General features: G+C 39.5%; 1 protein-coding gene across 1 annotated transcript in view; it reads left to right on the top strand.

The window, feature by feature from the left end:
* The first annotated feature begins 5,933 nt into the window (after positions 1–5,933).
* LOC117373504 (N-terminal EF-hand calcium-binding protein 1-like) overlaps positions 5,934–16,351 on the top strand; it is a 78,091-nt gene continuing 67,673 nt past the window's right edge. The window contains exon 1 of the mRNA XM_033969550.2: positions 5,934–6,298. Coding sequence (XP_033825441.1) covers positions 6,185–6,298 — 114 coding nt within the window. The 5' untranslated portion in view covers positions 5,934–6,184. The remainder of the gene's footprint in view (positions 6,299–16,351) is intronic.

Below are 16,351 nucleotides of genomic sequence, written 5' to 3'. Positions count from 1 at the left end.
ATAAAGGCTTGTGTTATTGCACTGTGGCTTTGTAGACCTCGAAAATGCACCGGATAGTAGTTTATTCAAAAGTTTCTTGGGGACGATAGGATCCAGACGTCTGCATTTACACATTAGGTCTAACACACATTCACATTCAGTTATCAGCGTCAGTTCAAACACCAGTAGAAGTCTCTAGATATACAGAGCAAATATGACAATTTTTCCAGGTGTCTTCCACTATCTGACCGACCTGGACAAAAGAAGAGAAGAGAGAGTAACTCCAGCGTAAAACCAGCCTCTTCTAGCCTGATCTTAAGGTGCGTTTGTCAGGGTTTTTTTATTTTTTACAAATGATTACTTGGTTTGTTGGGATAGTGCCTGTGGTAAATATTTATCATAGTTTTACATGAGTCGAGACAAAAGTTTAAAAAGAAAAGCACAAAAATAGAATGTAGTGGTGAGTTCTGAACAAAGTACAGTACCTCTACTTCTGTCAACAACACGGAAAACTCTCTCAAATCCAGTATTATGTAACTGAAAATGCTGTCTGGCCTGTCTAAATTACACAATAATAGAGTGTGGTTGCTAGGTAAGACTTACGGATTTACCGCAACGAATGTCACACCTGTCAATTATTACCAAAACGCCTCCTGCTGCTTCAATAAAAATGACTGTAAACTCTACTAAAGCGGATACTGGAATATGTTCTACATGTGTAAAATCAGACAAAATGATTTATCAGAGTGGTGTAGGTCTCATCTCTGGGACTTATCCACTGACAGGGTGTAGTCTGCCTCTGCTCTACTTTTGACTTAATTACGTTGTACAGAGGAAAACCTACGTCACCCAGAGCAGTGTCGCTCTCTGCTGTATTGTATTTATAATGCACTCTTCATTCCATAGAACAGGGGCGTCAAACTCATTTTCACCGAGGGCCACATCAGCAAAATGGCCGCCATCAAGGGCCCGATGGGACTGTGTGGCAGGATAAATGTCACTAAATGTAAACAAATGTCATGTAAAATAAATGTAATTACTTTTTAACTTGTTAAATAACGGTTTCTGTGATAAACTGACATTTTTAAAAGTGCGTATCTGGTCGGGACACACCTGCTCACAGACCTTCAGCTCTGCTTCAAATGCGGCCTTTTACAGCCTTTTAATTGTTGGACAATTTGTTGTTTTTCTTGCAGACTAACTTTTGCACACTTAGCTCCGTGTTTGGTGTCAAAATGTCGACGTAGATTGTGCCGACCGCACCTCATAACACAAAAAACATACAGGTTTTTCTCCTCAAAGCACAGCAAACTTGTATTCACCTTCACCTTTCTTCCCTCCAACTTCCTTTCACGCCGACAATTTTCCTCTTCGTGAACATTTTGTGATGATCATTTGCAAATATTTCTCCGTTCCACTTGCTGGGAAAATCTCATTAGTTTATTGTCAGTGCACACATTAAAGCAGCATAGACTTATTTTGAAATGACAGCCATGCCTTTTAATTTATCTTCTCGCAGGCCACATAAAATGACGTGGTGGGCCGCATTTGGCCCCCGGGCCTGAGTTTGACACATGTGCCATAGAATCTCAGTGTGCTACAATAAAACAAGAACTTTAAACCAATACCAAATATAGCCAAATCATACCAAAACGGTCTTTAGATTAGCTTTAACAAACTCCAGACTCTGTGTGGCTCTCAGCTGGACATGGAGGTGGTGCAGCTGAAAAAAAGGCTCAATTCCCCTTTGAACGGAGCCTCGTGGGGGGGGACCTGAAGGAGCCACCTGAAGATCTGATGGTGCGGTTTGAAGACTGCAAAGTGATGAGTTCTTGCAGATACAGTGGTGCCTGACCGGTGATACATTTATGGGTCAGCAGTGAAGTACAGATCTTAACCAAAGAAAAGAAATGGTTTGAGATCAGAGTTAAAGAAGCTATTTTTACTCAGAAAGACAATCCATCTTTGAACAGGAATGCAGGCCTTAGACGTCATCTATCTCCTGTTTACAACTCCATCCTCCGACGTAATTCTAAACAAGCAAACAATAGTGCTAGCCAGTATGCTAATAGACGTGAGAGCAGCCATTAAGGGCCTGAATGATTACACAGCACAGTTCACTCTTTGTTAGCTTCATCTATTGAACTATACTAATAGAAACTGTAAACAAACAGGTGTGTTAGCGTCAGTGTAGTTAGCTCCTCCCTTCAGACAGATATAAGGCAGTGTCCAGCAGTGATCTGACCAGAACTGAAGAAACGTTTGTCCAGTTGACAGAATAGAATGTTCTTTTTACTCTGGATCAGACCTGGACCTTATTGAAGTTGCAAATATTACATGTTTCTGTAACTGCGTATCTCCTGATAAACTGACTAACTTTTGAATACTCGGCTCCATACTTGGCTTCACAACCGACCCCACCTCGAAACACAACAAATATACAGTTTTTTTTCTTGTATTCACCTTCACCTTTCTTGAAACTGCCCTCCACGCCGACAATTTTCCTCTTCCTGAACATTTTGGGGTCATTGTTTGCAAATATTTCTTAGTTCCACTTGTTGGGAAAATCTCATTAGTTTATGGTCAATACACACATTAACGCAGCATGGACTTATTTTAAAATGACAGTTATGCCTTTTTAATTTACCTTCACGTGGGCCACATAAAACAACATGGCGGGCTGCATTTTGGTCCCCGGGCCTTGAGTTTGACACACGTGCTCTACCACATCAGTAGCATTTTGAGACAGTAAAAAAACAGGAAAACTTTTTGTGCCTCGTCTCCAAACCGCTTCGGCCTAAAGTATATCTCGACGAACATCGACGTTTGTTTCTTTTGGGTGAAGAGTGGACGACGGCTGTGCGTTTAAAGTAGCTTATTCGTATGCATCCCAAACCCACGTCGCTTCCTTTGCATCTCAAATCAAAACGGCAGCGTCAACAATAACGCCGTGAATTCTGTTTCAACTTGATAATCTGCTCAGTGCAGTGTGCAGAGAGACAGTGACGGCGCCAATGGAAATGCAAACGCCTAAACGCCTAAATATTGTGTTTAATGTGATGTGATTTGACAGAGCAAAGATGTCAGGTTTTTATTTGTGCTTTAGGGCCAGTAGTGGAAGAAGTACACTCAATTTTGTTACTTAAGTTTAAAAAAAAAGGCAAAAAAATAAGTAAAAATAAAAGTACCACATGAAAAAAATGTCTTAAGTAACAGTATTAAAGTCTCAGTTTAAAAATGTCCAGAAACAGTAAAAAGTAAAAGTATTTCACACAGATTTTGAGATCTAATAAAGCTTGAAATGTAGTCTTTTGTCTAGCTGTTTTGGGGTTTTTTTGGGGGATATTTTTGTTGTTCAAAGTTGGAACATGTTAAAAATAAACTCAGCCTTTTCAGCAAATCTCAAACAATAATAAAAAAATACTTAATTGTACTTTTCTGTCCAGTTCAAAAGTATAGTAAAGTCGAAAGTAACGTACAGATGGACTAAATGCTCTGAAACGTAGTGAAGTAAAAGTAAAAAATACTCAGTTTAAAATGTACTGAAGTAAAGCACAGATACCAGAAATGTATACTTATGTACAGTACTTTACTATTTTTACTTCATTACATTCCACCACTCCACTTTATAGAGTCTAGATGTGATATTTAACACAACATTTTGTCACCGTTTAGTTCATAAACGACATTATTTGATGCACTTTTGCCTTCACGTCTGAATCTTAGTTTTTTCTGTCTTGTCTCGTGATGTTTTCAATATCTCATTTGACACAGAACTGTTATTATTCTACTCTCTGTATTTGTTTTTCTGTTTACAACTGATTCAATGAACTGTAATGTGGTGCGACTGGGTTACTTGTGTTTTATTGATTCAGTTTTGCTCGTACGTACAGAGAAGATCACATTTGTAAAGCTTTTCCAGCAGCATTAACACACCTCATCCAAAATACTGTTGTTCACTCCAGTGTTAAATTGGAGAAAGTGTGTAACAACAAATTTATTACAGATGCATTTAAGTCTTTTGTTCCCTGAAGAAACAACTGTAGAGCATCTTTTTTTTTACTTGTCCTGTGTCCGAGAAATTCTGTCGTGACTTCAGAGACTAGTTAACCAAAAAAAAAGTCCAAAATTTTCCTCTAAATGTTAATCATATTTTATATTTTGTGAATGATGTGGATAGAAATGTAACTGACTCTGTGATTATTACTTTCCTCCTGGTCAAATACCATATTCATATTTGTAAATGGAGAGACTTTATCGCTGTTTTCAACATTTTAGGAATTAATTTAAACTATTTCTATAACTACTCCTTCCGTCTGTGCCAAGAAAAGTTTATATGAAATGTCCCAACTCCTTTTGTTTTATCGTTGGTTTTAAAATCTAAGTAAAAGCTGAAGATAAATCTGTGATCTGTTGGTCATCAGTTCTGGTCAGATCACTGCTGGACACTGCCTTATATCTGTCTGAAGGGAGGAGCTAACGGCACTGAAACTGTAAACTGTTATTGTCTCCAGTTTCAGTCTTAATGCCTCTGTTCAACCTTCAGTGATCCTGCTTTTATAATCTAAGTATAATGTGGGAAGGCAAGATTATTTGTACAGCACAATTCGTACACAAAGTAATTCAAAGACATTAAAATTACAATGCAACAAATCGAAACATAAATAATCACAAATAATCATCGTAAAATTAACATTAAAGGATAAATTCACAGATAAACAGAACCGTTTGAGTCTGGATTTAAACATGGTCAAAGTCGAGGTCTGTGTCACATCTTCAGGAAGAATGTTCCAGGTTTTAACTGCAGAAAACTGAAACACTGATTCACCAGGTTTAGTCCTGATTTAGTCCTGGTTTAGTCCTGGTTTAGTTCACGTTTAATCCTGATTTAGTCCTGGTTTAGTTCTGGTTTAGTCCTGGTTTAGTTCATGTTTAATCCTGGTTTAGTCCTGGTTTAGGTCTGGTTTAGTCCTGATTTAGTCCTGGTTTAGTTCTGGTTTAGTTCTTGTTTAATCCTGGTTTAGTCCTGGTTTAGTTCACGTTTAATCCTGATTTAGTCCTGCTTTAGTCCTGGTTTAGTTCTGGTTTAGTTCTTGTTTAATCCTGGTTTAGTCCTGGTTTAGTTCTGGTTTAGACCTGGTTTAGTCCTGCTTTAGTCCCGGTTTAGTCCCGGTTTAGTTCTGGTTTAGTTCATGTTTAATCCTGGTTTAGTCCTGGTTTAGTCCTGGTTTAGTCCTGGTTTAGTCCTGGTTTAGTCCTGGTTTAGTCCTGGTTTAGTCCTGCTTTAGTCCTGGTTTAGTTCTGGTTTAGACCTGGTTTAGTCCTGCTTTAGTCCCGGTTTAGTCCCGGTTTAGTTCTGGTTTAGTTCATGTTTAATCCTGGTTTAGTCCCGGTTTAGTTCTGGTTTAGTTCACGTTTAGTCCTGGTTTAGTCCTGGTTTAGTCCTGGTTTAGTCCTGGTTTAGTCCTGGTTTAGTTCTGGTTTAGTTCATGTTTAGTCTTGGTTTAGTCCTGATTTAGTCCTGGTTTAGTCCTGGTTTAGTTCATGTTTAATCCTGCTTTAGTCCTGCTTTAATCCTGCTTTAGTCCTGCTTTAGTCCTGATTTAGTCCTGGTTTAGTCCTGGTTTAGTCCTGGTTTAGTCCTGGTTTAGTTCATGTTTAATCCTGCTTTAGTCCTGCTTTAGTCCTGCTTTAGTCCTGCTTTAGTCCTGGTTTAGTATTTACAGAATAATAAACACATTAAAATCATTCTACAACAAATCAAAACATAAATAATCATCCTAAAATTAACATTAAAGGAGAAAAGCGCAGAATAAATAAATAAAACAGTTTCATGTGCTTCTTAATAATTTTTCTACAAGACATTGTAACGAAAACATGTCATTAAAAAATAAAAAATAAATCTGTATTTCTACGTGTGCCTCCAGCAGATGGCGCAGTGGTTGGAGGTCCAGGGGATGTCCGGGGGGTCGTGGAGCTTTGAGAGGCGGGGTTTACGCGTTGTCGTCGCTGGTGGAGGAGGCAGCAGCACCGCCGAGCTCCATAAGATCCTCCGCCTCTGTATTTTCGTGATAGGACCATTCTCCTCCTCCTCCCTCCATCTATCTATCCATCCATCTCTCCATCCATCCGGCTCTGGAAAAGGCACCCGCTCCAAGAAAAGAAAAAAAAAAACAAGAAAAGAAATTCAACCAAGTGCGTAAAAATGCTGGCGTGCACCGAGATGATCACCATGTGTCTCCAATCTGCCAAACAAGAACATTTACGAAAGCAGCAACTGGACCACAACCACAACCAAGGCATCGCTATTTTCCAAGATGTAAGTGCACAATTATTTCAACATTTTGCATTAGAAACACTGGAATTACCCGCGTTGGTCCAAAATGGCACAAATGTGTTGATTACGAGTGTTTCCTAGTCGTGCGTAAAGGTGTCCAGGGGTTGGTTCATTCATGGTCTTCTGGTCAGATTATGTAAGAAAGGTGAGTGTTTTGGACATGAGCGCGTGAAAGACAAAAGAGACAGGTTGGAGCAGGTGACAGAGGTGGGGATATATGCGCTGTGAGGGAGGTGAAGTGACACAGAGGCGCAGAGGGCACTGGAAAAAGGCGCTGTATTGATTATTTGAAAAAGGGCCATTTACATCCACTGCTCTTAAAAGGGAAGCGTCAGGACAGTGAACTGCACCAGGGGGATGTTTTAACAAAATGGTTTACTCCCTAGACTCCAGTACAGTGTAAGGAAAAAGTACAGTGTCATTGTTCCTATTTGTGTCAATGTAAAATGCTGTATGTCACATGTGTCAAACTCAAGGCCCGGGAGCCAAATGCAGCCCGCCACGTCATTTTATGTGGGCCGCGGTAAGGTAAATTAAAAGGCATGACAAGTCTATGCTGCTTTAATGTGTGCACCGACGATAAACTAATGAGATTTTCCCGGCAAGTAATAGAGAAATATTTGCAAATAATCATCACAAAATGTTCACTAAGAGGAAAATTGTCGGCGTGGAAGGAAATTGGAAGGAAGAAAGGTGAAGGTGAAGACAAGTTTGTGCTTTGAGGAGAAAAACCTGTATGTTTTTTTTGTGTTATGAGGCGGGGTCAGTACAATCTACGTCGACAACATGGAGCTAAGGGTGTAAAACGTAGTCTGCAAGAAAAACAACAAATTGTCCAATAGTTAAAAGGCTGTAAAAGGCCGTATTTGAAGCAGAGCTGAAGGTCTGTGAGGAGGTGTGTCCCGACCAGATACGCACTTTTAAAAATGTCAGTTTATCACAGAAACCGTTATTTAACAAGTGAAAAAGTTATTACATTTATATTACATGACATTCGGTTACATTTAGTGACATTTACACTGCCGCACAGTCACATCGGGCCCTTGATGGCGGACATTTTGCTAATGTGGCCCTCAGTGAAAATGAGTTTGACGCCCCTGCTGTGTATAGTCAAGAACGGAAGGCTGTGCTGTGGAAAGACTCTCAGATTGTGTGTAAAGTTGAGAAAATTATATTATCCCCATTTAGAGTGACCAGTTTTATTCAGTTTGTGTCTAGATCAACTGTCAACAAAGCTCAAAACATTTGACTGTGCGGCTGGAAATGTTGTGTTGGATCCAGGGCCGGTTCGAGCTTTCAGGGGGGCCTTGAGCAGAATGTGTCTCTGGGTCCCCCCGGTAGTGGGTGAATGAGGGTTTAGCTGTTGATGACTCGCGTTTGACGACATTATGATCACCTTGTCCAGTTGCGTTTCTATTTTTATGATGAAAAGACTGAAATGTTTTAATCTAACGTGTAAAACGGCCATTTAAAAGTACCTCAGCGCACCTCAGGGGGGTAAGCACAGAGATAAAACAAATGTAGGAAGTAGATATTTTGCTACTACAGTGGTCCCTCGTTTATCACGGTGGTTACGTTCTAAAAAATAACCCGCGATAGACGAAATCCGCGACGTATCAGCTTTATTTTTTACAATTATTCTCTATGTTTTTGTCTGTAAAACCCCTCACCACACACTTTACACACTTTTCTCACACAGGCATTAACATTTTCTCACATTTCTCTCTCGTTTAAACTCTCTCAAAGTTCAAACCTCCGTAGGCGTCTTTGTCGGTGCAGAACGTTTCATCGACGTTGTGGGTTTTGTCGGGGAGAAAACAAATTGCAAACATACAGCACTTCAGAGTCACACCGCGATCCGACGTTTATGTAAATTTGTCTGAACACATTCTGTACTGGACAGGAGACACGGCACGGAGGAGACTGATGGACAATGGTCTACAGTCCAACAGCCAATCAGGACGCACAAAAAAATCTGCGAAAAAATTAGACGGCAAAAGATGAACCGCGATATAGCGAGGGACAACTGTATATATAAAAAAACAAATGTAATCTTTATAGAGGGATATTTAAGCTGCTGTTTCTAGTATAACCTTACACATTATATTACTTTCAATACAATGTACGAGCTCTTGGGGGCCCTCTGGTGGCTGTGGGGCCCTTAGCAGCTGCTCATTCTGCTTATAGGCTGGACCGGCCCTGCGTGAATCATTTAACGTATCCAGACGACTTGGTAGTTTTCAGTCTGAGCGTCGTTGGTCCACAGCAGCTTCTCCTCGTCTGTTCATCTCGTGGCGTGGAACGTGAGATTAAGTATAACACAAAGAAGAGTGTGATCATGAAATGTAAGACCAAAGACGATAAACACATGAGATATCCTGATTTTTGCCTGTCTAATGTTGTCCTGAGTGACAACTAAAGTCAAATATCTCGGGCGTATCGTCGCTGTGGACATGTCAGATGATGATGATGATGTTTATAGACGATGCAGGATATTTTTGCTCACGCTCATTCTCTTATGTTCAAGTTTGGTTCATGGTTTTGACGATGTGAAGTTGATGTTGTTTAAATCACACACTGCTCACCTCTGGAGTGTGTTTACCTGCACGTGGAGAGCAGCTGTAGCTAAATCTGGTACAAATCAGCTTTTATTTTGTAAGATTGATGATTTTGTACACGGTCCCTGACAAATATAGTATAAAGAAAGAAAGTAATGAGGTTTTCCGGGTGCTCTTTGTGGGTGTTCTTGAGGAAGCTGCGATAGACGAGCGCGACTGAGACGACTGGACACTTTGTTGTACGAAGAACTTTAATGTACAGTTTGATTTGCAGCTGAATAAGTCTGAAAATGAAACAATAATGTCACTCACAAACATAAGATTCAGTGCAGTCGCTTCAGTCCAACATGTGGAGACACTGATGTGGTTCTTTTTAAAACGTAAATGTTACTGTTTGTTTTGTCACCGTCCCCGTCTGTTTTAAAAATGGACCATGAGCCTGGAATAAAAATGAATAGGCCATGTTATGTTGAAATGTTTTTTAAGATTTGGTGCATCGCTGAAGAAAATATAGATATTAAACGATAATACTGAAATTAATTTATGCCGCTGATATAATGGCCCAAAACTATTCTGAATGTGCACGATGAAAACACACAAACTGCAATAAATAAACAGCAAAATGACACAGTTATTACTTATTTTATTTTTCATTTCATTTATTCATTAACTCCCAGCAGATTAACGAACACTTAATGAGTACTTAATGCACATTTTACATATTTTTTTCTTAATTAAGCTCGAAAAGTAATAGTAGTTAGTTTAAGAAGACAAATCCCACACATACACACACAAGAGCTGTGTTTTCTTCTTTTGTCATTAATTTTGTGCAGTTCAAAGCCAAAATTTCACAAAGTACCATCATGTTTTCCTTCTGATTTAGGAAAGTAACTAATCTGAGTACTACCAACTTAAAGTATAACTGCACCTGAGCACAGTACTCAATATGGAGACTTATCGTTCAGTATATTAAACCTGGATCAGTTTGTTTTGGGGCTCAGTTTTATCGTGTCAATAGCTTCTTTGCAAAAGTGAAGAGATTTTTGTTAAAATTGAGCTGTTGAGGTTTGAAAACGTAACTTCTGTGGCTAATTACCGGTTCATTTTGTTGTTTATTCGTTGCAACTTAGGCCTTTTAATGATTCTATATTGAAGTATTTGTTTAATTTATGCCACTGACACAATAACAAAGCAAGATTATACCTCGAGTTTCAATATTATCATTTATCGCAATATGTTTCGCCCCTTGAAATGTGTTATCGTGACAGACCTCGCAGTTATTGTTTTAGTATTCGGTATGTGTGTTTTCAGTACACGTATTCAGGTATTTAAGCTCGTTACGTGTTGGTATTGTTGGTATTTGTGTTTTGGGGAAAGATATTCTCTGCTGGAAGTCCCAAACAGTTTTCAAATTTGAACGTTTTACATGTAGCGTATGGAGAAGTGGTTGTTTTAACAGTCAGTCTTCAATAAAAGCGTCCTAAAGTTTATCGTCCTTTGCTTCTACAGCCGTGACGGGCGTTTCCTGTCGCTCTTTCTGTCTAATCAGTGTAATGCAAAGGGAAATCCCATCAGGCAAATTGACTCATCTGTGTTTAAACCCGACCTATTCTGAGAAAAATCGACTTCTCAGAGCTTCTAACCATGTTCCCCGCACCATTTACTCCCCCGACGTTGTATCTGGAGCGATTCGCACATGTTTGAACAATCTTTAATCGCTTATTTTCGCTTGTTTTAATTGCAGATCGGTCTCTTTTTTTTCCACAGTGTCGGTTTTTGTTGTGTTGCGTGAAGAACAGGCGCAGAGACACGGGGATCTTTCTGTAGATTTTCATTTCACACTCGAGTTTAAAGCAGCGTCCAGGAAAATTCAAAGCAGAGTTAAGTGAGTAGTGTCTTAAGCGACGTCTGGAGTAGATTCTAGTCGAGTCTGATCAAGGTTTTTTTTTTTTTATACTACTAAAAGAGTGTGGGTCAAACACTCTACAGACGAGAAACGCAAAGCAAAGTCGAACAAAATGACCAGAACAGAGCTGTTATCTTCCCTTAGTGTCATAAATGTCCACTGCTGCATGAAAAACAGAACATTTTCCACGTTAGTAAGAAACTAAGCAACGTATTAGTCCACAACCGCCAACCGCTGTGACGTACTTACTCCATTCTCCAATTTTAATTTCTTAATCGTAATATGTGTAGGATTTGGCAGCGTTGCGTAGTTATTTTGGGGGTTACTTTTAAAAAAATAACACGTAATAGATGAAATCCGTGAAGTATCGGCTTTATTTTTTACATTATTCTCTATGTTTTTGTCTGTAAAACCCCTCACCACACACTTTATACACTTTTCTCACACAGGCATTAACATTTTCTCACATTTTTCTCTCGTTTAAACTCTCTCAAAGTTCAAACCTTCGTAGGCGTCTTTGTCGGTGCAGAACGTTTCATCGACATTGTGGGTTTTGTCGGGGAGAAAACAAATTGCAAACGTACAGCACTTCAGAGTCACACCGCGATCCAACGTTTATGTAAATTTGTCTGAACACATTCTGTACTGTACAGGAGACACGGCACGGAGGAGACTGATGGACAATGGTCTACAGTCCAACAGCCAATCAGGACGCAGGACACAATGCACGTTCAGACGATGTAAAAAAGCATGAAAAATTGCACTAAAAAAATCTGCGAAAGGTGAACCGCGATATAGCGAGAGACAACTGTAATGAGATTTAAAATGTCCAACTTATAACATAAAGATCCACCTGGTCACAGATTATAACGATTCATTTACTCCCGTCCCCATTAACAGCGCACAAAAACACACACACTCCATATTTGTCTGTTTATCCTGAAAATGCGATTACACCTTTTCACCTTGACGTGTTTGTTACTCATACTCATTTCTATTAGAAAGGTGCGCAGCTCATCGTCACGCTCTCTCGCTCAACCTTCAAATTAAACGCTGCCTTTACACAACGCCAACAGCGACAACATCTAAATTATTCAAGCGCAATTTTACAGATCGTTATAACTTATTCACACGAGCCCCGCGTCTTCCAAAAAACATTTATTTATACGCAAACCCTGCAGAGAAATGGGACGTTTTTCATTTAACCTTTTGGCCGATTTACAGCACTTAAGAGGGAGAAAGTAAACGCAGTAACAGCTCCGTCACGTCTCGTTTTCTCACGTCACGAGAGCGGGTTGTAAATAAAACCCCTCTTTTTCCACAAGGCACATTACGGACGACTGGAGAGCGAGTTACTGCAGACCGAGCGGTTTAAAGCCTCCATTTTCCCGTGATGCTCTGGGCTTTCCTCCGTGGACCCCATTACGTTCTTAATGGAGAGGCAATCATCGCTTTAGTGCTGTGCAAATTAATAGTTTGATTGCAGCAGGGTGTGATTTATTAAAGGGCCCAGATTACGCTCTTTTCAGATCTATGTTGTAATGCTATTTTCTCGTCGCAAAACGGACCCGGAGTTGTGTTTTTTTGTTTCATTCACACCCCTCACAACCCGACAAATTTATGCTGAGGTTCTTCTCTCAAACTGGAAACGCTCTGTTCCACCTTGTGATGTCATCAAGTGGTGATACAGGAAGTGCTCTGGACTGTGCGCTGTGTTTTTAAAGATTCAAGATTCAAAGCTTTATTGTCAAATGCACAGTAAAGAAACATATTTCCCTGTACAATGAAATTCATACTTTGTTGCTCACACTGGATGAAAAAAAAAAAAAAAAAAAAAGGTATAAAATAGATAAATGCCGTAAATTTCGGACTATAGAGCGCACCTGAATATAAGCCGCACCAGCTAAATTTGAAAAGAAAATCAATTTTGTACATATATAAGCCGCACCTGAATATAAGCCGCAGGTTTTTGTGTTGTAACGTGTGATATTTACACAGAAAGACGGTACACAGAAGGTTTTTTTTGTTTTAATTTAGGAACTTTTTTAATTTAGGACTTTTTTTTTTTCTTTTTTTTTACTGTGGCATCAGTTCATAATCTTTCCCCATGTCTCACTTTTGCATTTACTGTTAGAGCGCCCCCCTGTGGCCGTTAGGCAGTAAAAATCTATAAATTCGCCGCACTGTTGCAAAGCGTGGGGAAAAAAGTAGCGGCTTATAGTCCGAAATTTACAGTAATAAAATAGAGAGAAGCTTGTAAAAATATAATCAAATAGAAACATAATTTTTTACAGAATATAGACTGAAAAATATACGCTCTATGCTATGTACATATTTGCAGATAATACTTTTTTGTGCAACGGTCAGTAGTAAAAACGGTGTGCAAAGATGGTTGATATAATGTGCAAACAGGAAGTGTAAACATTCGAGCAGTTACATGTCCAAAGCTCCACACACCTTCACTAGAATCATTTGGATCATTTCAGCTCTGGAATTGTCGATCTCTATTGAACTAAAGGTAAAAAAAATAGTAATAATAACAGTAATATCGTTTATCGTCGCTATAAAAAGGGCTGACAGTAATTGTTCGTGGCACTTTTTATATAATTGTGATAATCGGCAGTTGTTGTTTTTGTTTTTTTAATAAATAATCGCACTTTTTATACAATCGTGATAATCGCTAACAACAATAATCGCCGTTGTGTCACTAGAACGTGCAGAAAAAATGACTTCTCCCTGATGATTTCCTCTAGATCGCTGTTGTTTTAACTTATAACAAACTACAAGACTTTAACAGTTGTTTAAATATGGAGTCTATTCGTAACTTTAAAATTGTAATTATTCATATCCAGAACATTTTAAAACTGTCAGCAACAACAATTATCGTCCCATGTCCAACCGCTTCGTGACGTCACAATGTGGAACAGTAACGCAGACTAATAAAGCAGAGTTACTAATTACTCATTACCAGCCACCTTTACCTTTCTAAACATCTGCCATTTTTACTTAACAGTGAGTTTTCTGAACCAGCTGACTCTCGCAGACCTTAGCACAGCTCTACAGGAGACTGGCTTAACATTTTGGCTGACTCCAAACTCCCTGAATCTCCACAGAAAGTACAGACGCCGGTGGATCTGTCACAGACTCGTCACACGCTCAGACCAGCTCAGGTGCTCATCCACTTCAACCATGAGATATTTATACGTTTAGACTCAGGACTAAACCAGGACTAAACCGGGACTAAACCGGGACTAAAGCGGGACTAAAGCAGGACTAAAGCAGGACTAAAGCAGGACTAAAGCAGGACTAAAGTAGGTCTAAATCGAGACTAAAGCAGGACTAAACCGGGACTAAAACAGGACTAAAGCAGGTCTAAATCGAAACTAAATCGGGACTAAACCAGGACTAAACCAGAACTAAACCAGAACTAAAGCAGGACTAAAGCAGGACTAAAGCAGGACTAAAGCAGGACTAAAGCAGGACTAAAGTAGGTCTAAATCGAGACTAAAGCAGGACTAAAGCAGGACTAAAGCAGGACTAAAGCAGGACTAAATCAGGACTAAACCGGGACTAAAACAGGACTAAAGCAGGTCTAAATCGAGACTAAATCGGGACTAAACCAGGACTAAAGCAGGTCTAAATCAGGACTAAACCGGGACTAAAGCAGGTCTAAATCGAGACTACATCGGGACTAAACCAGGACTAAACCAGAACTAAACCAGGACTAAAGCAGATCTAAATCAGGACTAAACCAGGACTAAACCAGGATTAAACTAGGACTAAACCAGGACTAAAGCAGGTCTAAATCAGGACTAAACCGGGACTAAAGCAGGTCTAAATCAGGACTAAACCGGGACTAAACCAGGATTAAACTAGGACTAAACCAGGACTAAAGCAGGTGTAACTTGGGACTAAACCAGGACTAAACCGGGACTAAAGTAGATCTAAATCGAGACTAAACCAGGACTAAACCAGGACTAAACCAGGACTAAACCAGGACTAAACTAAGACTAAACCAAGACTAAACCAGGACTATACGAGGAATAAACCAGGATTAAACCAGGACTAAAGCAGGACTAAAGCAGGAATAAACCAGGACTAAACCAGGATTAAACCAGGACTAAAGCAGGACTGTAACCTGTATAGCTCCAGATAAGATCAATACTTGAATAAAAATCTCATCACAAAACGTACTTCAGTTTAACAGCGTTTAGTTCATTCCTTATTCTGCATAAATCCTTGATGTGATATTTTTTCCTTGTGAGGAGCCATATTTGTTTTGATACAGACTGAGACAGATAATGTGTGCCCTGATTAGTCAATCACACCAGTCTGAACACGAGGGATAAAACTGGTCTCCAAGCTGCACGTGTTCGTTAAATATTAGAGAAGAGCGTGTTCTTTTCTGGAATGTCAGTTTTATAACACAGGTAAAGTCGAGTCAAACACAAAGAACAGAGTCACGTACGTCTTAGTTAAGCTCATCAAAGAGTGTCCTTCAAACGGATAATTGTTAATGTGACAAACCAGGCAATAAACAACTAGGATTTGTTCAAATACAGAGCTTGAGTGTCTCTTCCTCCTCCTCCTCCTCCTCCTTCTACTTCTTCACAAAACAAAAAACTTATCTAAATCCTCACATACAGTCCTGGCAAACACTGAATGAACAGAGGTAGTATATTTAGACTACCCTGGGACGATAACGAAATGAGTGACAGCTGCAGGAAAAACAGGGAGGCAGCAAAAGAAGGACCGGAACCAGGGGCGGCGCCAGGAGGGGGGCACTAGCCGACGCACCCCCATAGCTCCCCGAAAGATAAAAACTCCAAATGAACATGTTAAGTGAGCGCCTACACTGAAGACCAAGATCAGAACAGGCGCAGAAATGGAGCTGGACTGGGGATAAACATGAAAACAACAGGCAAAACTATGACAAATATAATATAAACATAGACTGTATATATAAATGGACGTAGCTAACCTGCTAGCCGCCGCATTCCAAATAGGAAGTGAACATGGGGACTGTCTTGTTTAATATTCATTGTTAGGTCGTCTGTTCATCGTTGTATTGTTTTGGTTTGTCGATAAAGTTCGTACAAAACCATGCGCATCACTTCCTGTTTCGTTAGTCCAGTAGAAACACAGAAGCGATTTGTCCTGCAGCTAGAAAATCCAGTCGCGTCCAGTGTTAAAGACTCATGAATCAATGCCGTAAGTTGCTTTAATTCATAATATGGAAGCTTAAGTTTGTAAATCAATGTTTATTTCATGCAGTTGTTAAATAATTTTGGTTAAAAAGCGCGATGACTGTAACTAAAAATAGTCAGTGCTAACGGAAGCTGCATAGAAATAATGCTTTTTCATGCTTAATACTCAAAAATTTATTTAAACTGAATATGTTTTTACATTTTTTCTGTGTTTTTGGCAACAGTTTTCACTCCATGTCACGATGGAGTCGACGTTAAAGCTACAAAATACTACGTCGACTCATCTCTTGATTGTGAATGCGAGTTTAGCGTGGTGTTTAGTCTAGTTTAGTTCACTTTCTATTGAAAAACTGTGTCTCCTCTC

The sequence above is a fragment of the Periophthalmus magnuspinnatus genome, chromosome 7 (assembly GCF_009829125.3).
Source record: "Periophthalmus magnuspinnatus isolate fPerMag1 chromosome 7, fPerMag1.2.pri, whole genome shotgun sequence".
Lineage (NCBI taxonomy): Eukaryota > Metazoa > Chordata > Actinopteri > Gobiiformes > Gobiidae > Periophthalmus > Periophthalmus magnuspinnatus.
This window is presented reverse-complemented; position numbering and strand designations above follow the sequence as displayed.